Source organism: Aulonocara stuartgranti (genome assembly GCF_965226115.1).
Source record: "Aulonocara stuartgranti genome assembly, chromosome: 14".
NCBI classification, from domain to species: Eukaryota; Metazoa; Chordata; class Actinopteri; order Cichliformes; family Cichlidae; genus Aulonocara; species Aulonocara stuartgranti.
The window spans coordinates 24,595,066-24,619,651 of record NC_138950.1 but is presented as its reverse complement, the minus strand read 5'-3'; the positions used below and the strand labels follow the sequence as shown (position 1 = coordinate 24,619,651).

At 41.5% G+C, this 24,586-nt stretch overlaps 1 protein-coding gene across 8 annotated transcripts in view; it reads right to left on the bottom strand.

Moving 5' to 3' along the window:
• Positions 1-2,578: 2,578 nt before the first annotated feature.
• Positions 2,579-24,586, bottom strand: part of gramd1bb (GRAM domain containing 1Bb) — an 88,382-nt gene continuing 66,374 nt past the window's right edge. For 5 of the 8 annotated variants that reach the window (XM_082503694.1, XM_082503690.1, XM_082503691.1 and 2 more), the window contains 19 exons: positions 22,943-22,963; positions 21,378-21,401; positions 19,656-19,676; positions 18,965-18,988; positions 13,655-13,739; positions 13,064-13,167; positions 12,882-12,977; positions 12,037-12,117; positions 11,779-11,894; positions 10,634-10,793; positions 10,121-10,310; positions 9,862-10,005; positions 9,630-9,748; positions 9,398-9,540; positions 9,136-9,239; positions 8,135-8,429; positions 7,263-7,370; positions 6,853-6,973; positions 2,579-6,498 (listed from right to left, as the gene is read on the bottom strand). In XM_082503694.1, coding sequence (XP_082359820.1) covers positions 6,409-6,498; positions 6,853-6,973; positions 7,263-7,370; positions 8,135-8,429; positions 9,136-9,239; positions 9,398-9,540; positions 9,630-9,748; positions 9,862-10,005; positions 10,121-10,310; positions 10,634-10,793; positions 11,779-11,894; positions 12,037-12,117; positions 12,882-12,977; positions 13,064-13,167; positions 13,655-13,739; positions 18,965-18,988; positions 19,656-19,676; positions 21,378-21,401; positions 22,943-22,963 — 2,046 coding nt within the window. In that variant the 3' untranslated portion in view covers positions 2,579-6,408. The remainder of the gene's footprint in view (positions 6,499-6,852; positions 6,974-7,262; positions 7,371-8,134; positions 8,430-9,135; positions 9,240-9,397; positions 9,541-9,629; positions 9,749-9,861; positions 10,006-10,120; positions 10,311-10,633; positions 10,794-11,778; positions 11,895-12,036; positions 12,118-12,881; positions 12,978-13,063; positions 13,168-13,654; positions 13,740-18,964; positions 18,989-19,655; positions 19,677-21,377; positions 21,402-22,942; positions 22,964-24,586) is intronic. The other 3 variants (XM_082503687.1, XM_082503692.1, XM_082503688.1) reach the window with 2 other exon arrangements.

Sequence of the window (24,586 nt, the reverse complement as noted above, 5' to 3'; positions counted from 1 at the left end):
AAGTGTTTCAGTGGCAACAAAGTTCAGATCTCAACCTGATTGAAATGCTGTGGTGGAAGATCTGTGCTTAAATTTAGAAGAATGAAATCTCACTGAACTGAATCAACAAAAACTATAGAGAAGAATCAGAAACTACTGAATCATGAGGTGTACTTTGCTTTTTTTATGTGCTGCTTCTGCACTTCTTAAAAGTGACATGGTGCTAGGTTCTTAGACTGTCAGAGTCACTGATTGATTTTTTTCCATTTATTTTTGAGTTTGTGAAGTAAATTCTAATTCTATGCTATTTACTCTTTCGAGTTTTGTGTTTTTTTTTTTCCAGAGTTTTCTTATTTATGTCGTCAGTTCTTCTTTAAATAGTATCAGTTCCCTTTTCTGTCCCCTCGCTCCTTGTTTCATCTCAGCGAGTTGTCAGCTTTCGCCTCCATGTTTGTTTAGCTTTAATGTGTGTCTACAGGGAGTGCAGAATTATTAGGCAAGTTGTATTTTTGAGGAATAATGTTATTATTGAACAACAACCATGTTCTCAGGGAACCCAAAAAACTCATTAATATCAAAGCTGAATGTTTTTGGAAGTAGTTTTTAGTTTTAGCTATTTTAGGGGGATGTCTGTGTGTGCAGGTGACTATTACTGTGCATAATTATTAGGCAACTTAACAAAAAACAAATATATACCCATTTCAATTATTTATTTTTACCAGTGAAACCAATATAACATCTCCACATTCACAAATATACATTTCTGACATTCAAAAACAAAACAAAAACAAATCAGCGACCAATATAGCCACCTTTCTTTGCAAGGACACTCAAAAGCCTGCCATCCATGGATTCTGTCAGTGTTTTGATCTGTTCACCATCAACATTGCGTGCAGCAGCAACCACAGCCTCCCAGACACTGTTCAGAGAGGTGTACTGTTTTCCCTCCTTGTAAATCTCACATTTGATGATGGACCACAGGTTCTCAATGGGGTTCAGATCAGGTGAACAAGGTGGCCATGTCATTAGTTTTTCTTCTTTTATACCCTTTCTTGCCAGCCACGCTGTGGAGTACGTGGACGCGTGTGATGGAGCATTGTCCTGCATGAAAATCATGTTTTTCTTGAAGGATGCAGACTTCTTCCTGTACCACTGCTTGAAGAAGGTGTCTTCCAGAAACTGGCAGTAGGACTGGGAGTTGAGCTTGACTCCATCCTCAACCCGAAAAGGCCCCACAAGCTCATCTTTGATGATACCAGCCCAAACCAGTACTCCACCTCCACCTTGCTGGCGTCTGAGTCGGACTGGAGCTCTCTGCCCTTTACCAATCCAGCCACGGGCCCATCCATCTGGCCCATCAAGACTCACTCTCATTTCATCAGTCCATAAAACCTTAGAAAAACCAGTCTTGCGATATTTCTTGGCCCAGTCTTGACGTTTCAGCTTGTGTGTCTTGTTCAGTGGTGGTCGTCTTTCAGCCTTTCTTACCTTGGCCATGTCTCTGAGTATTGCACATCTTGTGCTTTTGGGCACTCCAGTGATGTTGCAGCTCTGAAATATGGCCAAACTGGTGGCAAGTGGCATCTTGGCAGCTGCACGCTTGACTTTTCTCAGTTCATGGGCAGTTATTTTGCGCCCTGGTTTTTCCACACGCTTCTTGCGACCCTGTTGACTATTTTGAATGAAACGCTTGATTGTTCGATGATCACGCTTCAGAAGCTTTGCAATTTTGAGACTGCTGCATCCCTCTGCAAGATATCTCACTATTTTTGACTTTTCTGAGCCCGTCAAGTCCTTCTTTTGACCCATTTTGCCAAAGGAAAGGACGTTGCCTAATAATTATGCACACCTGATATAGGGTGTTGATGTCATTAGACCACACCCCTTCTCATTACAGAGATGCACATCACCTAATATGCTTAATTGGTAGTAGGCTTTGGAGCCTATACAGCTTGGAGTAAGACAACATGCATGAAGAGGATGATGTGGACAAAATACTCATTTGCCTAATAATTCTGCACTCCCTGTAGTTTATATGTTCATGTCAGGTTCACATTCCATAGTCCCTGACTCTCTATTTATGTTCTCTGTTTTAGTTTGCTAATCCTTAGTCTCGTGGGCATTGTGTTCAGTTTTCCTCCCTCTCATCAGTTACTTCCTGTCCACCTGTGTCTTGGTACTGTGTCCCAGGTGTTTCTTCTCTGCTCTAATCTCCCCGCTGTGTATTTATACACTTTCTTTCTGTTGTCAGAGTGTAGTTCAGTTCTCTAGCGTCATTCTGATCCCTGGTCCCTTGTGAATTGAAATAGTTTGCACTTGTTTTGCATCGTTTTGTGTTTGGCCTTATATAGATTTCCATCAATCCAATAATGCCTTTTGTTAACCTCTCCATCTTGGGTCCTAACACAACATATCCTGACAGTAAGAGCTCACATGTTGCTGTTTGTCTTAGAATGAGGTTGTATTTACCTCCTTCTCAAATCTGCTAAGGATCCGTTTTTGTGATTCAGTTCCAGATTTTCATGAATGTTAATTTTCTTCTCACTCATTACTGCATTTGTGAAACTCAAAAGTAACCACACCAAAAATAGCAGCAGCATCTGTTTTAGTATTTTTTCTTTATTCAAACTTCCAACCTCTACTTCACATGAACCAGAAAGCCACTTTTATCTCCCATCTCTATGAGGCAAAAGTCATCAGCAAGTCAAAACCTACGCGCAGCGCAGGTCGGATTCTTTTGACAGTGTGCGTGTGTGCACACTGCAGATATACACAACATATACATACAGCATATTCATCTCATGTAGAAATTTCACTAAAAGTCTAGAGATCAAAACCTTTAAAAAAAACATACAGCAGAATTCTCTTTGAACAGAACTACACAGTACATGTTTTATCAAGACACACTCGAAGAAGAGTTTTAATCAGTGGTCGTTTTCAGGAGGTTGCGTGTGATTCCTACTGTGTGTTAACCAAGGCTGTTAGTCAGCACTGTGTTGCAAGGGTAGCTCTGTTGCCTCTAGGCGAATGCCCAATGGATACAGTTAACAAAGCACGTACAGAAACTCCATCTGCTGTCAGTGACAAAATCTCCCAGGTCACCTTGGTTCCACAGTTGTGCAGCGATAGCAACCATACAATCATTCGATTAACACAGATTAACTGCGTGAGTGCATGCTAGGAGAGAAAGAGTGAAAGCAAATGGACAGAAAAAAAAAGAAGTGTTGATTGCTATAGAATGAAACTTAATTTGTTTAATTTGCTGGTAAAAATGAGAAACAGTTCTGAAGAAAAAGAAAAACAAGAAGTAAATTTGCATAACTGTTCAGATTTGTGAAATAAAACTTAAGTTTGCTGTCGCAACAGCTTCCTCAAAAGCCCGATCGAGCGTCTGACTTGGACTGAGGTGACATTAACTGCTTCACTCAGCCGCGACGGTGAAAACGTGTCAGTAAAACCATCTCAATCAAGCATTTACTACAGAAGCATCTGAAAACGAAGAAGAAAAAATCTACTCACTACACTTGAAAACAAACTCTAAAAGCATTTCAGTTACATTTCCATGTATTCGCACCGTCATACACACAAAGCATAACTTCACTATAATCTTTCAGTGCCTTCGAGATTGTGAAGGTGATTTCTATAAAACAGAAAACATCTCAAAATCGCTCACATTCACGTCTTAAGGTTTCTGTGCGTTATCGTCACTGTGCCTTCTTCAAATGGAACGCGCTCAATATGTCGGTCGAGTACACGCCACAGTAAAGTTATCTGCTTGCCCTCATACTGATCGCTCGTCCAATCTTTGCTCCGGAAAACGGACGAGAAGGTGTGCCAGGCTAAGTTCGGGGCGAGGCCTCAGCAAACGTAACACTACTTTTTATATAGCTGCTTTCAGCTGCTCCCTTATTCACAAGGGGGTTGCCATAGCGGGCAGATCCGTGTGTTTGATTCAGCAGATAAAATTATTATTATTTTTTTTTTTTACACCGGGTGCCGTTCCTGATGCAACCCCAAATAGGGATTTGTGCATCATTCTGGGATCAAACCTGGGGATGTTGTTAGGTGAGTGAGTAAACCACCATACTAACACCTGTGTATGTATGTATGTATGTATGTATGTATGTATATACTTATACTTAATTTAAAACAATACGTCCTCTGTGAAAGTACATTTCTACTTTCTTTTGGTTCAATTTAGTTGCATAAAGTTAATTCTCATGCTTTCACTGCATCCAAGACAGACACTTGAAACGGGGAAAGGTAGAGTACATTTTGAGTTAACGCAGGTATTTTTAAAGGAAGAGGTTTCGATTTTGAGGAATGTGCTTATGCTCTCACTTTTTATTTATTTTTTTACTGAGAGTAAGATGAAAAGATCCTACCAAGATGCCAAATATGAAGGTAGATCTAAACTTACAAAGAATGAACAAAAACTGTCAGGCTTAATTTCTTTTTGTTTCTTATTTACTTACTTAGTTTACACACGTGACAGTAGCATCTGATCATATCATCCAACCTTACAGCAAATGTGCAGATTTCCTAAAATGCCAAAACCTCTTCCTGTTTAGCAAACAGCGGCAGCTAATGTGGTGAAATGAACAGAAGAGTTGCTCACAGGGGGCACGAAGGGTTCATTTCCAAAATAGCATGTATCCATTTCATTTTTGCAAACTGCAAAAAATATATATTTTTACTTTTTTTTCCTGCCCTTATTTAGAAAGGGTTGTCACAGCAGGTAGCTCCGGTTATTTTTGATTTTAAGCGAGATGCTCTTACTGACACAACCTCAAAGGGGTTTGTGTTTCCTCCTGCGGTCGAGCCAGGCATCGTTTAGCTTCTTAGCCAAATGTGCATGTGACACTACCTAACCAATCGATCGTGGCTGTTTCCAGCTGTCTGATACATCATTTTGGAACAAAACTCTTCAAATGTGCAGCTGCACCCTGGTGGGACAAATGCAAGGCAGCATCCAAACACATCAGCATTAAAAAAAGAAAAGAAGGCAGTCCAGCTGGAAGAGCCAGAAAAGAAACATAGACATGTGGAATGGTAAAAATTCCTGCACACACACACACACACACACACACACGCACACACACACACACACACACACACACACACACACACACACACACACACGCTCACGTGCGCGAACATAATCGCGCGAATGAAGAATCATACTTGCACACTGGACATGTCACAGACATATCTGGCATGCATCTTTAGAAGAAAACACTTTTTGTTAGAAATTCTTTAACTGGTCTAGAGCTCTGATCATTTCTGTATGTACATAAATTAACAATAAATATAGGTAATGTTTTTTATATATTTTTAAATATATATATATGTATATATATTATATAATAATGAAATATTCTTATATATTTCAAATATATTCATGACCTCTTTCCAATCTGAAACATTTTTAAAGAGATATAATCACAGTTTAGTAATAAAACATGTAAGAACACAGGACTCCCTACTGGTCGGTCTAGCTGCAGCGTCCCCGTTTCAAAGTTTATCAAGTTGTGATCAAAGTCCAGCCTTTTTTTTTTCTTTTTTCCCCCAGACTAATACATTCGACTTCATCAGAAGGATGAGAAATAATGCGACATAAGGTAGGTAACACTGTGACGGGAGAAACCGAGCCTGCGAATCGCATCTTATCAATCTTACGCTCTACTCATCGGTATGTCAGGGAACCAGCCCGGACAGAAACCAAACAGTCCAGGCTCAAACAAGGCAATAAGGGCTGATCAGTGAAGCTGATCTCCCAGCTACAATACGTCTTTTCTCGTGGAGTGAACCTGTCCTCTGATCACCTGGAGGTTTACTGAAGGGACGCTGCAGCGAGGACCTCTAGGGTACGATTGATTTGGAACAGTCGGAGAGTGTAGAAAGCCGTTAAGACTCAAAAGGATCCCCCTCCCCTTTTCTTTGACTCAATCTCTCCTCTTCTTCTGTTCTTTTTCAGACACACATAGACTGGAACTGGACCACATTAACACTGACTGAGGGGAGATAGGTTGTCTAAATGCATGCAGTAGTTTTCCTTCGCTCTCTCCGCCACGCTCCTGGCTCACATGGCTTACAGTAGGATGCACTTGGAAATAAAGAGAGTAGAAGGAAACAGTTATCCCCAAGGTGTTTAGAGGAAGCAAGTCTTGCACCTCCTCTTGTTGGGGATAGCTCGATTCCTGTGTGTGATCGGGACCCTTTCTGTCCGTGGTTTCGTCCTCTGGGGGTGGTTTTAACTTCCATACGCTAGAGATGACTGTTCCTCTCTTTATGTCCATGGATCCGCTCACTATTGGTCCCACCACCCCTCTCTGTTCTCTCTCTGTCTTGCCGCTGACGGCATACTGGTTCAAAAAGAAAACAGGTCCCGTATTGCACAGCATGCCCTCATGGCCTGATGGTAGTGTGTCAGTGATAGCGACTGCGTTTCTCCTCAGTCTCAGAGGGGTAGTCCCTTAAACCAATGCCTCTCTGGAGGTTCAATAAAGAGTCTTTCATCTGAAGAAGCAAAACAACAGGAACACATGTTAAATAGTATTTTCTCCATTTTAATAACAGGCGAAAAAGTTATTCAAACTTTTGGTCGCAATAGCATAAATGAAAATCAAGCTAGTTAGCAAATGTAAGCTTTGGTCAGAGTTGAATGTATTTATGAGAACACGTACAATCTCTTCTGGCAGAAATAATATTAAAATTACACTAATATTAAAAATGAAACTATTAAAAATATTGAAACACATAAATAAAAGTAAAACTACATTTTCAGAATTATTATTTATCTTATTTAATTTAAATAATGTTAATTATATTATTATTTACTATCTGCTGTAAAAAAAGAAACTTTTTCTATACCTGGTCCAGCAGCACTACGGATGACTTGATAATCTCCCTCCACTTTTGCAGCTCAGCATCGTGGTACCGCTGCTGTGCCTCCAGGAGTTGGGCCCACTCCATCTGCGTCTGAGGCAGTTTACTTGGAAAAACACACACACAGATAAACACACACAGCAACCTAAGGGTGCAGGCACTGAAGCATTATTTCCATTTTAAGGGACTGCTAACAATCAGTAAGCAAGCGTGGAGATTTCCTGTTCAAGGCAATATGGATGCAGTTTACTTTACGGATGTGTGTGCCTGTCTGGAATTGTATTACAGTGTTTGGGTATCTTTAATGTGTTTAACAGAAAGTTCTGTGTAAAGAGTAATGAAAAAAACAGTGCAATAAACCGTGTGTACACATGGATCTGTTGGGGTGTGTTTACCTTTCATGAAACCGCAGACCTTGCCAGGTTGTTAAGGACTGCGCAGAGTACTCCAGCATCCACAGTTTGTAGAAAAGCATCATGTTGAGGAACACAAGCAGGACCAGGCTGGAGGAGGGCAAAGAGACAGAAATGAAGAAAGAGAGTCAACAAACGAGGGCTCAGCTTCACTTTGAAATCATTCATAATGCCTCTAATGAGCTGGTATGAGCACTCTGATGTATACTGAAAGTACACTTTGACTGTGGGATGGTTTTCAATAAATACTGAATACAGACGGATGACAAATGTAATGATTAAATGAATCTCTGTTATGCTTTGGGGGCATTTTGCTCACATAGTTTGGATCTACTTGCAAACTTTATCCTCTCTGCCAGGATAAAGGACACGAGGGCGTCGCTAAATAGTTTGATACACACACGTGGGAACAAAGCTGTTTTTAGAGTAATGAGAGTTCAACATCACTGAACGCCTACAGGAAACTTTGGACTGTGCATCAGTCAGTCAGTCACTCTCCACCGACATTGAGACATTAAATAAAAGAGCAAACTTGCTAAGGAACGCCAAAGCCAATCGGCCGACATATAGTGGCCCAGTACCTTACTAAGACAGTTTGTTAGTTTTTCTATAATTTGTAATCTGTCTATATATCAGAGAACATATATGTGTACCTGAGACAGATCCTATGGATGGCAATGAAAGAAGAGGAGAAAGGAGTTACACTCAAAAGAACAATAATGACATATTTCTAAGGAAATTAAAATAAGTCATGTCAGCATGTGTCAAATGTACATTTACATCCTGATGGACAACTGTGCAGCCATCCTCACAGGAATGACGTGTGCACGTGCGTGCTCTGATGAGCTGCTTACACAAAGCTGATGATGAGCAGCAGTTTGGAGACGCTGTACAGAGCGAAGCCTCCGGGCAGGTGTTCTGGACTCTGGTGTCTCGTTTGCGTGGAGCCGGCCACGTGTTTGATCCTCTGGATCACTTCCTCATCTGTCGGCGTGGTAACGGGGCTGAGGGCCTCATCCAGATGCTGGCTGCGCATGTGGGGAAGCGGCCTCTTCTTGCGCCTCACCGTGGAGTTCTTCACCACTTTTGCCTTTGGAGACAGCTGGTGAGTCTCCATGAGTATCTCCTCCAGCTTGGACAGCTCCAACTCTGAGAGAGGAAAAACACACCTGTTACATATAAATATATATAACACCCATGCACTTTCAGCTTGTTGAAAACATCCACATGCTCTTGTTCTCTCTTTAAGCATTAAGCAATGATTAGATTAAGTCTATCGTTGCCATTATTTCTCCCCTTGAATGGGGGGAGTATGTAATCGGTTCCATTTCTTTGTCTGTCTGTTTGTCTGTTTGCTGCAGTCCAGTGTCCAAAGATATCATTGTGAAAGTTTTGTGTGATGGTAGATACCAATAACAGCTTCAGCTGATTTAATTAAGGTATAACTAGGGTCAAGATCACATCAAATGTTAAAATCAGTAAAAAAAAACTATATTACCCACAATTTTTATGGAGTTCACAACAATATACCAGGCCTTGGAGGACGGGTACCATGTTGGCTGAGCATTTGAGTTTGACCTTCATTGTTAGCGCCCAAGATCATATCGAGCATAACACCCCCTTTTTTGAAAAAATACGATGCTCTACGAGCTCACAGTGACGCCATAACAGGCTGATGTCATCATATTCTAATAAAAACAAGCTGACGTCAGCATGTTGTAATAAAAGCATCATAAATAAAGGTTTTAGTTTAGCCCTTGCTCTTCGAGTTGCGCTCTCTGAGTCTTCTTGTTAAGAAAACCACATGACTGATGTGACCAATCGAAACAGCCAACCAAACAACCATGGAGTTTACCAAGATGGCGGAAGTTTTCTTCAAGCCCACTCCAGAAGTTCTTCTCTATGAAGCCTTTTACCAGCCCCCATGGCTGTTTCCTGTAACGCAGCTCTGTTGATATCCTAGGAGAAGAGGATGACTGTATTCATACACAGGTTCTGTCTTTGCAATAAAATGGTAAATAAATTGAGATAAACCATGAAAAGAAACACTTAAAAATAATTTAAACACGGGGAAAGATGGTCCAAAAATAATTATGTCACGAAGTCTTATGACTCACCGTAACCGACACTTGTTCTTGGCCACCCTCGTGAGCATGTAGCGGTTGAGAGTGTAGAAGTAGTCATGATAGGGGACGTCGTGTGTGATGACCTCAGCATCAATGATGTAACACTCACTCTCCTGACTGGCTTTGTATAGAGTCTGATACAATCAACAAAATGTAGTTTAAGTGTCTCATAAAGCACAGCAGAGCTTAAATAATTAAACATGTTTCTACTTGACATGACTACCTGTGTCTCAGTGACTGTGGCTGTTTTGGGAGCCAGGGGGTTGGACAGAGAGATGGTGTACATGATTTCTCTGGTCTGGTTCCCATCTTCCTCCTTCTTCCATGGATGGTACACTATATCTGAAAAGCAAATGTTCGAATTGAATAAAGCCTGTCTTTTTAGCTTGCACTCTTTCCAAGGAGCTCAGACGTGACTCGACTGAATCACGTGCAGGAACATCAGGCGTACCGACCTGAGAATCGCCTCTGCTCCATGAAATCACTCATGAACTGAGACTCCGTGAAAAGGATGTCATACAGCTTGTCCACACTGAACTTGTAGATCTCATTGATATGCTGCCTGCCATTGAGATCCTCATGGAAGGCTTGTACCTCTCCTACGTGGCAAAGAAACACACATAACAAATAAAGAAAATACATTTCTTATGTTCTGGTTTTAAATTATATGAATAGTCGTCCTGTTAGCAAAGACCGTCCGCTCTCTGCAATTACCCTCGTCGTGTGTTTCTGAAGAATCACTGAGCTCAGTGGGGATGTCTTCATTGTCATTGAAGTCCAGTGACGGTGATGGGACAGGACCAGCAGGCCCACTGGTCTCATTCTTTTCCTCCACCACCAGAGGGACAGCCAGCAGATCACCATCTGGCAGGCAGTCTGCATATTCCTCAGCTGGGAGGTCAAACTGCGGAAAAACAATATGGTGAAGTTATTCAGAGATTCTGAGGTTTGCATGTGATTTGATTTAAATTTTTGTGATTTGTTTTTTTTAAATACTGAAAAACCTGAAAAAACTGCACAAAAATACTGAATGGAGCAATAATGATACAAATTAAAACTCTTATATGCAAAGTAAAATGTTATTTCCTTTTTAAAAACGTGAAAAATGTCAAAAGGTAGAATAAACACTGAAATAAAAAAATAGAAAGGAATTGTCTGCCAATGATTTCATGTTTTAGGCTTTACGTGGTTAAAAACAGAGTATAGAGCATAACTGCAACAACTTACTGTGATGGTATCGTGGTTGCCAGGGGTGGGGATGGTGCTGTTTGGGATGAGCTTCTTTTGTACAGGAGGAGGGCTCCCTTCAGGCTTGGCTTCTACGTTGTTCTTGGACAAGTTATCATTGTTGATCTCATTCTCCTCATTGGGAATCTCCTCACTGAACCTGAAGGCAATGGAGAAACGTGACAGCCCCAGACTTTACTGCAGCTGTAGAGACGTCTGCGATAATAGAATAGCTAAGTTACAAATATATGAGTTTCTGCCTGTAGTCTGGATGTAAGCAGTAAATGTGAATTTCTCTGATTGTAGACAGCAATGGATTTACAACAGATGGCAAGAGATTTCTAATTTCTGCTTATCTGTCACAGGTAATTCCCGTGTTATCAGAGGCTGCTGACTTGACCCGTTCAATCACAAACTGATAGCAGAGTGAGTCCTTTTTATTGACATTTTATTGTCAACTTGACACACCCAGATGGCTACTGATTGCGAGCATGACCTTGTCACTGTCTATGAATCAACCACTGCAAAGGCAGCATGGTTTGTGGTTTTATGTAGGAATGTTTTTCACGCTGGCCAATCAAAGGAACTAGCTAACATGAGGGGAGTGCTATTGTTTCTGTATGTTTATATTATGTCACATGTTTGTGTCATGTCACACCGTCACGGGTTCATGTGCTTCTATGTTGCAGAGGTAGGTCATGAGTTCTCGAATGAACGACTTGTTCAAATACATTTTTTGGCTCTTCTGAGCACAGTGAGCCAAGTGCCATTTATTTACATTATGTCATAAGGAACACAGACACCTCCACCCAAAACTGATGAGCTCAACACAAAAAGATCGAGATCGATAACTAGCACTAGGGGAGAAACATGTAAACTTGATTTTGAGGCAAACTGTCTCTTATGTGTATGTAGACATGTTCGCAACAAAGCCTTTAGCCTTCACTGTGAGTGCATTGTAGAATAAAAGCATTCAAACCGTGACTGTATTAATAGTACATCGGCACAGAAAATACTCAGTATTTACTGGCTCTGGCTCATGTTGGCCGGAATAATTATTTTCTAATTTGGGAAATTAGGCAACCAAATGACAATATTTATAGTGGTAGCCATAGTAACTGATGCAGCACCATAGCCAGACATACCCCATGGTGTTAAAGTCATCATCGGGAGGAACGTAGTCCTCGTCGTCACTGGTCAGGCCGAGCTCGTTGCCATAGCACTGATGAACAAAGTGCCAGAGCTCTTTGGGGCACAGAGGCTGCAGAAGATCAACAAACCAGTTATAAGGAACGAAGAGAGTGAGGAGGGAACCATGCAGCAATTTGTTGTTGTCATCCCATGTGTGGCAAAAGAAAAAAAATATAGACCAAAGCATAAAGTCACAAATTGGATTTGCTGACCTTGTCGAGCAGCGCATTCTGCCACAGTCTAAACATCATCATGTACGTCCTGTCCCTGGCTCCGAACGAGGTGAAGAAGTGCTGCAGAGAATAAAACGCGATCTCGTATTAGCCGACATGGAACTAAAATAACACCATAAATAAAGGAATTTGCATCATGTACAAAGACATGCAAATAGAAAAAAAGGGAAGAGAGTCAGTTCTGGGAGATTAAATAAGTGGGAACTAAAAAGTAACAAAATACAAAATGAAAGGGAGAAATAATTTTGTAAATTAGTTGAAATAAATGAAAATAAAAACTAAAGCACATATTTCTGACACATTTACGGGTGCCCTCCATAATGTTTGAGGAAAAAGACGCAATTTTGTAGTTTTGCTTCTGCACACCACCACCCCACAGTGGGCTGTAAATCAAACATTTAATGTGTGATTCTAATGCAGACTTTCAGCTTCAATTCAGATTTTTTTTCCCAAGAAAGTACAGGGACTAGAAAGTTACTGAAACCTCTTTAATTTGCAGCTTGTTTGCTTGTGTCATTTGCTTGCAGTTTTGCATTTAATAACTAAAAAAACGCCTCTGTTTCACTGAGATCAGATGACTGACTGGGCCATAGAAGAATATCCTGTTGTTTTTCCTTAAGAAACTCTTGGTTTGCACTCCCGGGGTGCTTTATCTCATCATCCATTTGTAGCTGTCTGATCAGTTTGGCAGTATTTGGCTGAATCTGAGCAGAGAGCACAGCTCTGTAAACTTCACACTTCATCTTTGTGCTTCTATCAGCAGCCACATCATCAATAAACACTGACATGTACACACTGAAAACAAAGTCTTGCGTATCCCTTACCTTCTCAGTGTCCGTGCAGACCTGGATGGCATTGGGAATGAGCCGGGCGGTCTTCTCCTTTGTCATTGAGCAGATGTCCTTTAGCCGCACCGTCAGCTTTAAACAAACACACAAATGTACACCATTACTTACACACACACACCCAATACTGCCAGAAAGAATGCACAGAAGTGCAGCAATACCAGCGTTTCCCAGCGGAAGATGTTGCTATAGAAACAGATCCAGTTCTCAGAGAGGTAGAGTCGTCCCTGCAGGAGGATGTCCCGCTGAAGAGCACAGGAGTAGTCTGCAACATGGATGAGTCATGAAATCAGACATGATGGAAAATGAGAAAAAAGACGGCACAGGAACTGCACCATGTAGCACAGAAACAACAACAACAAATAGGACACAAAACTGACCATTTCAGCAAGTTCGAGTCAAGTTCACATGCAGTTTGATTTAGTCGGAAGCATTTACAACAATGACTGTACTCATAGGAACACTGAGAAACTCTCAACAACAAATGAGCGAAACTTGTGTTCACATTACGTGTTCACATGAGTGCCCGAAAAGGAAAAGGTCTCCTCAAACGATGACACTAAGGCCTCTGAAGACCGTGGGATTTATTTTACTCAGTGACAAAAATCGACACATATTTACAGTCATGCCATGATGTCAGCCGGTGGGAATATCCCGTACTTGTCTGCTCCGGAAGGATTAATCATTTTCTAATTACTACCAAGCTGGCTGCACCCTGCCAGTACTCAGATGGCCTCAGTGTGTACACTCACCCACAATGAGTCTCTCTGTGTCAGGGAGCTGCTTGAAGAGTTTCCTAAAGTCCTCATTGCGCTGCTTGTATGTCGGGCTCAGCACCTGCAGTGACAGGCAGAGTCAGAAACCACACACACACAAACAAACACACACTCGCATCCTCATGCTCTGTTCACAAGTGTTGCCTCTGTCACACAGCCTGGGTTACTTGTTTCCACGAGCATGTGAGATAACCTTGTTAAAACCACCCACAGGTTTGATCGGTATGTCCGCTTTACTTTAATCATGCCGTGACTTTCATCCTGTGGGGGATTTTCACAGTTACTGCAAATGGAAATACAGAGTACGGCAAGCAGAGGTACGTAGCCCGAGATATCTGAAAGGACGCATCATAACCGATTTAAAGCGCAATACAAGGAAAGAATCAGCCCAGTGCAAAACATTCAAAACGCATGCTGCCATGACTGGTATTTATGAGTCAGGATATCCTATTTGCATTACAGGGCGACATATTTCTGACAGTGAGGCTTTTGTTGGATCATCGATGAAATCTCAAGTGTAAACAAGCAGACAGTGTTGGCTTATTAGGATCAAACGGGAAGCATATTCTGTTTCATATGACCAGTATTTTTCTTTATGCTTGGCTTCAGCTGACTAGATTAGCCTGTGATATATCTCCAAATGTGTACCAGAGGGAAGGCTCTCACTGTCCGTGCCAGATGCTTTCCTTCAACAGGAAAACTTCAGGAAAACATAACAGCAACAAGAGTTAAGCAGAAAGAAAAGAAAATACATATTCCTTTTGATCGAGGCTCAAGGGAGAAGTCTAAAGCCAAAAAACTGAAAGTGTTCTTAAAAAAAATCATGCCGTTCTCTGCAGACATCATCATGTTTCCATTTTTTAAAACAACCCTAGAAACAACCTCCGCTGTTGACAAATGAAATCACTCACATAGTAACTGGACAATCATGTCAAACAACAGGCCTATGTGAGCTCAAGAAGATTTCAAATAGCAAAGACTCACAGCCAAACCACTTGTTTGAATTATTGGTGGGGATTTACCACAGAACTACGCTCACAGCAGCATGCACAGCACACAAAGTTCCCTAAAAAAGCCCTCTGGGCGATCCTCTGTTTTGCCGCTTCAAGGTTACATTTTCATTTTTCAACGCTTCTCCCCGTGATGTTTTCAGCTTACGAGCTGGGGTCGACTTACAGCAGGAATCTCCTCACTGTCCCACTCGGGGTCTTGAAGGTCTGAGGCAGCCCAGCCCCACTCCCAACCCCATTCCCCTCTAGCTGGACCCTGCAGAACCCACAATGCCAACGCCTCATCCAGCTCCAGCATGGCCTCCCAGTCAGACAGCGTACAGTCCTCATCCAGTTCCATATTCAGGGCGCCAGATCCTTTTTGCTGCCTGGATGGAAACAAGTTTTCCAAAAATGCGCCCCAGTGGGCTCGTCTCACAGCCAACTTGACTTGTCAGTTCGAGAAAAGTTGGGAAAATAAGAGAAGCCAGACAATGTGTGCAGCAGTTTGAAGCTGTAGTATCCGCGCTCCCCTCCTCCTCTTGGGTGCTGCTCCCTTTCAACACTGAGCAGTGGACACAACGCACTCCAGCCACATGATTCCTGTCTCACTCTGTCTTTCTGTGCCTCTCTCTCGCTTCCTTTCACGCAGACAGGGAGAGGAGTTACGGCCGTTGCCCTCTAGTAACCCCAGCCAACAAGTCCTTTATTATCACGCCAGTAGCCTTTTCCTTTTTTCTGCTTACTCCTCCTCGTAAGTGTGCAAGCAGAGCATGAGTGTGTGTGTGTGTGTGTGTATTGCTGTCCAGGTCTGAGTGCCTGATAATTACTCTGTTTATGACCAGCAAAGAATGAGGCGAGTTTACTCTGCAGACTGGAGGATTAATATAAACAAAGATGTAGCTGTAGGGGAAAAAAGTAGGACTGAATAAAGGGAAAAAAAGCCAAAGTATGTGTTGAGTCCGTCTTACAGTCTGAGCGAGTGATTGAGTTATAGAGAACAGATGTGAGCATAACCTCCAGTTACCTCTGGCTGCAAAACAACACCATCAATCTTGAAAGGGACTGCACCGGGTCGCAAGCCAGGGTTTAAATAGCAGAGCGAGGAGAATGAATAAATACGCGCTCGATAATTCTTTGCTCTTGGGCTTTTAACGTTTATTTTATGAATGAAAGGCCGCTGGAATCCAAAGTACGAGTACTGAACGTGCTGAATGCCGGCGATTTCAAGAAACTGCAAGTATGGAGTGGTTCCTTCCTGCCTTGGTATTGAGGTCATTCATGCACTCCTGACACCTGATCCCCCTCTGCTACTTTCAGTGGGCGAGAAGGATGGAGAGCTTCTACTTCAGCAGCACTTAAAATCGATAGATTTTCTTAACAAAAAAAATGCTTCGGCGCTCAAAAACGTGGGCGCAGTTATGGAGGTCTGACTGGTGAGCAAAACAAAAAACAAACAGAGAGAAAAAAAAACAAAACACAAAACAAGTGTAACTGTGGCTTGGATTTTCATTGCTCTAAGCAAATTTATAAGTCATATTTGGGCACTGGAATCCAGCCACGAGTCCCATCTTTGCGTAAGTTGAGGAAGCAGAAAGAAAAATATCACAGGCTTCTTGGAAAACATGCCTTTACATCATGAGCATGAAACTTAATGAAGGTTCATCCCGTACTTGTGGTATTTCCGTGTATTCGTGTCGATTTTGTAGCTTTATAGCTTAAGGAAAGAAAGAGTTCATTGACTTGACTGTGACTTTGCATGCAGAGTTCAGGCGGCACAGTGACGCCTAGGACGAACGGGGTATAAAGTGGAACTACCAACACACAGCGTGTATCGATCTGGTTAACTATTAACATGCTGGACAAACAGTAGGGGATGGAGGAGACTGGTACTGCAAACCTGGGTGGGGTTTTATGCTGTGTACCGGAGGAGTGTGTTTATCCTATTAACAATAAACTCTCTATTTTATTACCGCTGTTGTTCATTTTATGGAAAGTTGGTCTCCATGCACTAAACTCATGCACTGTCTACTGTCCAGATATCTCTTATCTTGCTGTTTGTTGCTTGTTTTCTCTTTTCCTGCCAACTTCCTGGAGGCCACACATTTGTGTAGATGCAAAGCGAATAAGAAAACGCAGTTATGCTGCTCCTAAGAAAGTGAGGTGACCGTGCCTACCTCGTACGGGCTCGCGTTAGGAAAGGTGGATGTTTAGTCACTGTAGTTTCGAAGTCGTGGCCGATCGCTACTGCCACGTAGACGTGCACACACACACATGCACACAGTGTCTGACAAGCAGGCGCATAAATGCTACAACACCTACGTGTCAGAACCAAGTGAACTGAAAAAGGATCTGTTAGACACACGTTTCTCCGGCTGATTGAGCTTTAGTAAAAACACATGTGTGTAAAGATTAGTGTACAAGATGTCAGGAAGGTAGCCCCGATGCTGAGCAGTTAATTCAATTCACCATTATGAATCAGCTGTGATGGTGAATTTCACCCCGATTCAAATTGTCAGCGGGGTTTGAAGAGAACATTGTAATGCCAATTCTGAATATTCATATTAAGGGATTACTCCATAAACATTTCTTATTTTCAGGCTTTTCCTCCCTGTTTGAGGCTCGGAGACCTGAGGCCAGCTATCCTGTTGAAGTTGTCTCACATACACACTCTATGTAGTTTTAGTCTTGAGCCAACGCAACTTCGAAATAACAACAATGTGAACTTCTTACTCTTAAGAAGTTGACGAAGCTACAAAGACTGACTGGCTTGTTTGGGTGCAACTCTTAGCTTGATGTGCTTAATGTGAGTTAATGCTGGAAAGCTTCATCCCTGCATCACATGTGCTGATTTAAATTTGATGGCTCAAGTCTTCTCTGTATGTCAAAACAAAATACTATTTTTAACTTGTAAGCCACAGTAGATTTGTCTTTTGTGTCCATAGCATTTACTCATCACCAAACATTTCAGTCTTATTTAAAGACTAAATAATTTCCTTTCAACATCTGGGTGCTGTAAGCTAATGCATATATTTATATGCAGTATATGTGTGGACTGTTTTCAGCTGCAGAACTGATACAGACGGCAGGCTTGTAGTACAAAGGGACTCGAAGGAGCATGCATGTAAACAGTTGTGACCGTGTTCAGGGTAAAAACACGGCACGCAGTGCTTCCGCTGACAAAAATGCAGATCTGCAAGACAAAGGAACAAGAAAACGTGGCAATTAATGAGCAGGGTGGCTTCACTGTTAAGTTTGGCCTTTTACAGAGATTTGTTGACAGCAACATAATCTGGAGGTAAGGGCAGATTATCCTGCCATCTTGTACACGACAAGTTCACTGTGCTGGTAGCCGGCAGTATATCATCTGTAAGTATGACAGTGACATCTGTGAGAGATTATCAGTGCAGTCCAGTGGTTTGCAAACTATAATGTCTATTTTCTGGTAATTTTATTGAAATAAAACTAATAATAATAGCATCAGGAAACGCTCATGCGTCTGCCTCCTCAGCTTAAACTGTAATAATTTAAGTTAATGTGGCTCCTTCCCCTGTGGTGCCTCTATTCTCCACCAGGGGGCCCACCCCACAGTTTGAGAACCACAGGACGGCACTTACAGCAGTGATTATCACTTGTTACGGGTCTGTTCCAGATAGTAGGTCAGTAGAGGAAATGAAATGGGTTTATTACAGCTGAGTGCATTAGCGAAGTATTGAAAAGCTTTCAGAATCCTTTTTCATGTTTCAGCTATGTTTAGTTAGGGCCTTGTGTTTCTACTTGTTTTAATGCCAGACCAAGTGCCCGTGCTTATCAGGACGCAGGAAAGAGAGCTGGGCAGGAGGAAAACGTGCCACAACCTAAAGCACCATGCTTCATTCCCATGGCGCATTCAGAAGCCCTTGTGATGGTTTACTGAGCTGCTTAGTACAGTGAGGAACTCAGTGTGCTACCACCTGTTGCACGCCAGAAATAGAAATTCACTTGTGCTCACAGGTCCACGTGTAAAATGCAAACCCTTTGAACACTGTTACTGCTACGAAAGAATAATTGTGCTGTACGATTCTTCTACACTGTGTTGAAAACACAATATGGAAGATCTTGTTTTGAGCTTTATCATGACAGCACAGTGCTTTCTATTTCAGCGTGTCACTTGCTGGCAGTAGCAACGCTGAGTGCTGAGGGAAGGCAATGGAATGAGAAACAGGCAGGAGGGATATCAAAAAATCCCACCAGTCTGAGAGCAAGAGAGACAAGTCAAAGATAATCAGGGCTGGACAAAAATACAAGTCATGCTTACTCTCAGGATGTGTTGTCTTTCATGCTGGGGAGAGAGGGGCAGAGTGTACACACAGGGAATAAAAGAAAGGAAATAAACCAACAGAAGAAATAAAAGGAGCACAAAATGGGGGGGAAAAATCCAATAAAGACCCTTCTGTAGAAACTATGTTCTCACTTATTAGTGGTTAAATCCACTTAAACCCACACAGCTGGCAACCTTTTTGTTTAAAAAAAAAAAGGGTTTAAAATATTTGTTAAGTGGATGTTCAGTGGCGATCTACAAAGAGAACCATGGTTAGGAAAATAGTGTTAGCACACCACCTTGTGGTGAAAACACAGAACTGCAACAATCTGCGTCGATTCTATACTGTGTGATACCAGTCAAATATGTGGGCATATTAGTCAAATCTTGCACTGCAGTGCTGAAGGATTGTTGTCTTGCTTGCTGCATCAAAGGCCCACTTGCTGCTATTTTAAGCCTCCTGCTAATCCCTTCCTGCAGGACCAGTAACGCACACTAGTGGTTCAGTGCTCCAGTAAACAAGGTCAAGGACAACAGACCTTTCAGCTCCTAAGCAGTGTTAGCAACTAAACCAACACTTTCAGGTGTCACAAACATGACATGAAGACACCCCAGCACACAAACACAAACACACGCGCACACACACACACACACACAGACAGAAGGAGATAAAGAAGGCATGACTTACGTTGTACCAGCTTTGGCTCTTCTGTGGAAAGAGAAAAAGAGGAAAAGCATTTAACTCCGTGGAACTAGTGAACAGTGCAGCAGGCTTGAAGGCTTATGCAGATACACACGATCAATCACCTTTTTAATAACCAGATCCATCAGATGTAAAACAACAATTTCTTAACAGCAGAATTCCCCACACTATTTAAATAATGTACTCTATCCTGAACATGGAAACGATGGAGGGTTAAATTATCTTCCAGTCCACTTACGTAAGCACCCAGACAGACATGTCTACTTATCAATCAAATATAGGACTTTTCCCCAAATCTTCCAAGGAAGACCTGCTTCCTGTGTTGGTGGAACTGAAAGTAATTTAATTCTAAAGCATGTTGCGTGCTGCATTCGCTGACTGGATATACTATGTTTGTATTTCAAAATACCTTTACAACAAGACGTACATCGATATGTCTTCAAAAATCATCACATTGTCTGCGTGGAGTTTATTTTTTAAAGAAAATGTGAAAATTAATTCACCTTTGTAGTTTAGTGATGATATTTAAATGAGCTGTAATGGGTGTGAAACGTGTCACTGGTGATTTTCTATAATTTGTTCTTTTGAGGTCTCGTCTTAGACAAACAATCACGTCTGTTGCGGTTTTACAGCAGCAGAGGGCAGCAGAGGTGCGGCCTAATAAGATTCACAATTCCATTCACATAAACACGCTTTCAACTCTAACAGTCTAAATGCAAAAAGTCCCACAGAGGGAACATGCAGGTGATCATTCAAAGGGGAGAACAAAGAAGAGGGAAGAAGACGGGGACTAAAGAGGAGAAAGTGCATCATACAGCATGTGTCTGGCAGCAGAGGGATGATTGACAAAGAAATATTATATTAATAAAAGAACAAAAAAAACCCCAAACTGACACAGTAAGTTAAATCTGATGTGAATAACAGACTTTGCGGATAATCCAGATTGAGTTTTGGCAAGAACACAGAAAAAAAAGTCGATGATGTTGATTGTGACGGTGTAGCTGAAGAGTGAGTCATATGTTTCGTATTACACTTTGACTTGGCAGCTTTAGAAATTGCCACAAAACACAAATCATGGACTGAATGAAGCCCTAAATATTGCAAAACTGTAATTTTAAAACACAGAAATATTTAGTTTGTTTGTTTTCTGTTCAACAGGGTTTGCTGCTTTTCTGGTGTGCGCAGCGTCAGCTAGCATTTAGCTGCAGAAGCGGGCTCAAGGCTGTGATGATAGCTGGGCCAATGTGCGCTACTCTGATCTGAAGGTGACAGAGAGAAATGACTCAGAGTCCACTGTCTGGACAAGGTGTGCATGTATGCATGTGCCACTGTGTTTGACTTCCTGTGACTACATAAGAGGAGGGGAAGATTTCTTGGTTTAAATTTTAGGACATATTGTTTTAAAGAAATAGTTTTGTGTCGGGGCAAAAGAATTGGCTCGAATAATAATATTTTGTCATTTACAGTGCTGACAATCACTACAGTGGAATCAGTCTTCTGATTAAGCCGGGCTGATTATTTAACATTTCAGAATGAAATCAGGATCCTTTCGCATTGAGTCAGAGGGTGGGGGCGCACTGGAAAGGACAAGAGGGACAGGAACTAGAAATCCATCTCTATATGATGGGTAAGTGGAGGCCTAAGGGACTCAATGGGAGGCAGAAGGGATTGTGAATGGGTCAAATGAAAACAAGAAGAAATGCTTACTTTAATCAGGTTTAGCCTGTCATACTGAAAGAAAATTAAAGAGAAACAAAAATGTCAACTAAAGCAATGAGCAACGTAAACACTGACAGGAATGGATACACTGATATCGTAAGCGCCTGTGGCTCAAGTACAACTCTGAAATAACACTGCCAATACCGATGTAACAGCGTCAGAGGGCTGACTGAGTGGTTAGGTTAGCCTCTCCATCTAGCTGGATATGTTACATTAGATGCCTGATTGATTATTATTATTACATCAGGACTGCCGTTTATGCCGTTTTGCATAGAGGCACGGCGCATACGTTTCTTCTACCAAATGCATCTTTGATTTGTGCATCATTAGGGTTGGGGCGATCGAGCTCACGTTGCTTGGACCTAATGCCATTGCTGAGGTCATGTGACCACTGCAGGCCACAGAGGCTCGTGTATATATGTATACATACACATATATTATATATATATCTATATATATGGGAGATATTGCAAAAGAGTTAGGGTGGGGGTGGAGAGGGTTCGAACTGTGGCACATAAAAGGAGAGTCATATGATCAATTAGGATCTATGTGTGTGCACTAAACTGATTGTGTGACTGCGCAGCAGCAAACAGAGCATCAGGAGGGCTCTCTTCACACCGACCTCCAATTTACTGACTCACTCTCCCATTTTTGCGTCTTTCTATTCATTTATGGTAAAAAAAAAATTCGCTTTTTAATTGCATCCTATAGCCTGAGTCACTGTATAGCCAAGCCATAAATTGAATGACTGACATGAAAAACACTGCGACAAGTAGCAAACTAGATGATGGGGCTACAGTATAGCTGATGCGCCAAAACGTGACCGCAGTCTGGAGAATTTTGGGGCCTGTGGTGCAAAAAAAAATTTATTAATTAAATATAAAAAAAAAATAAGATAAATTTGTTTCATGTGATGACAGAAAGGCTGCTTAAATAAAGATCCGGTCCTGCTGCTCTGGACTAGGATGCTGGCAGTATTTTAAAGAGTTCATCCTTCTACAGCAAGGGAATTACAGTACACAGCATAACAGATATAAAGCACTCATTACCGCAGTGTAATAGCGAGATAAGTTTGTAAAGAGAGTTCCAGGACAAAGGCCCAAGCAGGGAACAGGAAGAGGAGGTGAGGAAGGAATTTGGACAATTATTTGCAATATTTATTTATCTATTTAGTGAATTTCTCTACATCTGAATAGGAAAAAAACAACAACAAATAATCCTGATGTGACATTTCTGTAGAAATTCATGTCATATAAAACCACCAGAAAGGGAAAGGAAGGAAAGAGGAAAAGGAAAGGAAGTGAGTAAGGTTGCGTAGGGTTATTGGTATTGCAAAAAACGTCCATCTGCTGTGATGAAGGGTGCAGATGGGGATCGCAACGGCTGCAGTGTGCACAAGGGGGCAAGCCGGGTTTCAGGGGGAAGCATTCGAAAAACAGGAATGTTGTTTTTTGGGGGGATTTTTCACAGCGCAGCTCACAAGACAGGAGGTGTTGCAGAGGGGAAGTGGGCACGGAAATATTAGAAGAACAGAAAAAAAGAGTAATGCTTACTTTGGAAAGACGCTTGTGAGACTAGCATGCAATCAGGAGAAGAACAAAGAACAAAAAAATCAGATAGAAAAATGAAACCCCAAAAATGAAACAAACTGCAAGAAGAAACAGCTGACAGTACCAACAGAAGAGCTGAACAGTCTTTATCAGATGGTATGTATTATCATTATGGCATGTAGCAGCAGCAGCAGCAGCGAAGAGAGAGACGGCGTGCACAGTGTGATGTGGAGAAATGAAAACGATCTCAAAAACCCAACGGAGATCAGCGGAGACGGATGAGGCAAAGGCAAAAAAGGAGATGGAGTGTGATGGCTTGCATCTTCTGTGAGAATACCTGACTTTCAAAGATTTAAATTCGCTTGTGACGAGAAATGCTGATGAGAACTCAGATAGATCCAAAAAAGAAAACGCTGCAACACTTGAAAGCTACACAGAGAACATGCTCAGCGCAAGAAATCCTAATCTCTGATTTGAAACCATTGTTTACATTTTACATTTGTCAATGTAAGTCATTTCCTGGATTAATTTTGTTGTTTAGCAAGCTAAAACAGGTACAATATAAAACTTTACTGATTCTTTAATCTTTTATTGTAAAATTAGTGAAAAAATGTGTGTTCAGGAGGAATAGAGAGAATAGTGTTATCTGTTCAGATTGGTTTTGGAGGGGTGGAGTGATAGTTACAGATCATCAGGCACCTACCAAGTCAATAACCGATCCTAACACGTGCGTCACTACACTAGAGAATAACTAAAGCCGGGCCAACACTGACGTGTTAGTGCAGCCACAGTTACACAGCTGGATCACAAGAGTTAAAATATCAACACGACTGTCAGAGAGTCAGGAGGACTAATTTAGAAGATGAAAAAATGTAATGCAACACATCAGGACTAAAATCACAGAGGCAATCCAAAGCATGGCAGGTAGTTGCTAACCTCATTTTGGTGCCCTCCTATTGATTTATGTCTGTTTCCTACACGATTATATTCTTGCTGAGTAAGCGTTCACGTTATAAAACCAAATCTTCTCCAGAGTCCTGAAATTCGTCTCCACCATCTTACTGTATTTGAGCCAAAGTGGAAACAACAACGTAAAAATGCACTCAACTGTAATTATGTGTATGCTTAGGTTTGAGGTTAAAGACAACATATTGTCAAAGCAGGTAACACTTTATGCTAAAGATCATTGTTAAATGGTGAATAGATAGCTAATAAACAGCTTACTTATTTTGAACAAACACATTATATTACATTATAATTAATAATGTTTAATAATTGGTTAAAATAAGCAGCGTCCCTGATAATGATTGACATCCAGTCAAATCAGTTAGTGTACAAACTAATAATAACTATAATTATCAAACATAATCAATGATAATTCCTTCACACTGAAATAATTTTTTACTACAGTTTAATTAATTCTCAATGAATAATTTATTACTGAGGATTATTACTAAGTGTTCCACTTAGGCCTTATCCTGCCCGTCGCACCTTTATCTTTGTCTGTGATATTGACACCTGGTGTCCCACTGAAGCAGCTCTGTGTGACGCAAAGTGTTGTCGAGGTGTACGGGGGCCTCTCTTCCTGCAGTTCTGAGTGTTTTGGGTGGAAAGGACACACAGCTCAAAAAGGGCTGAGCGATGCTG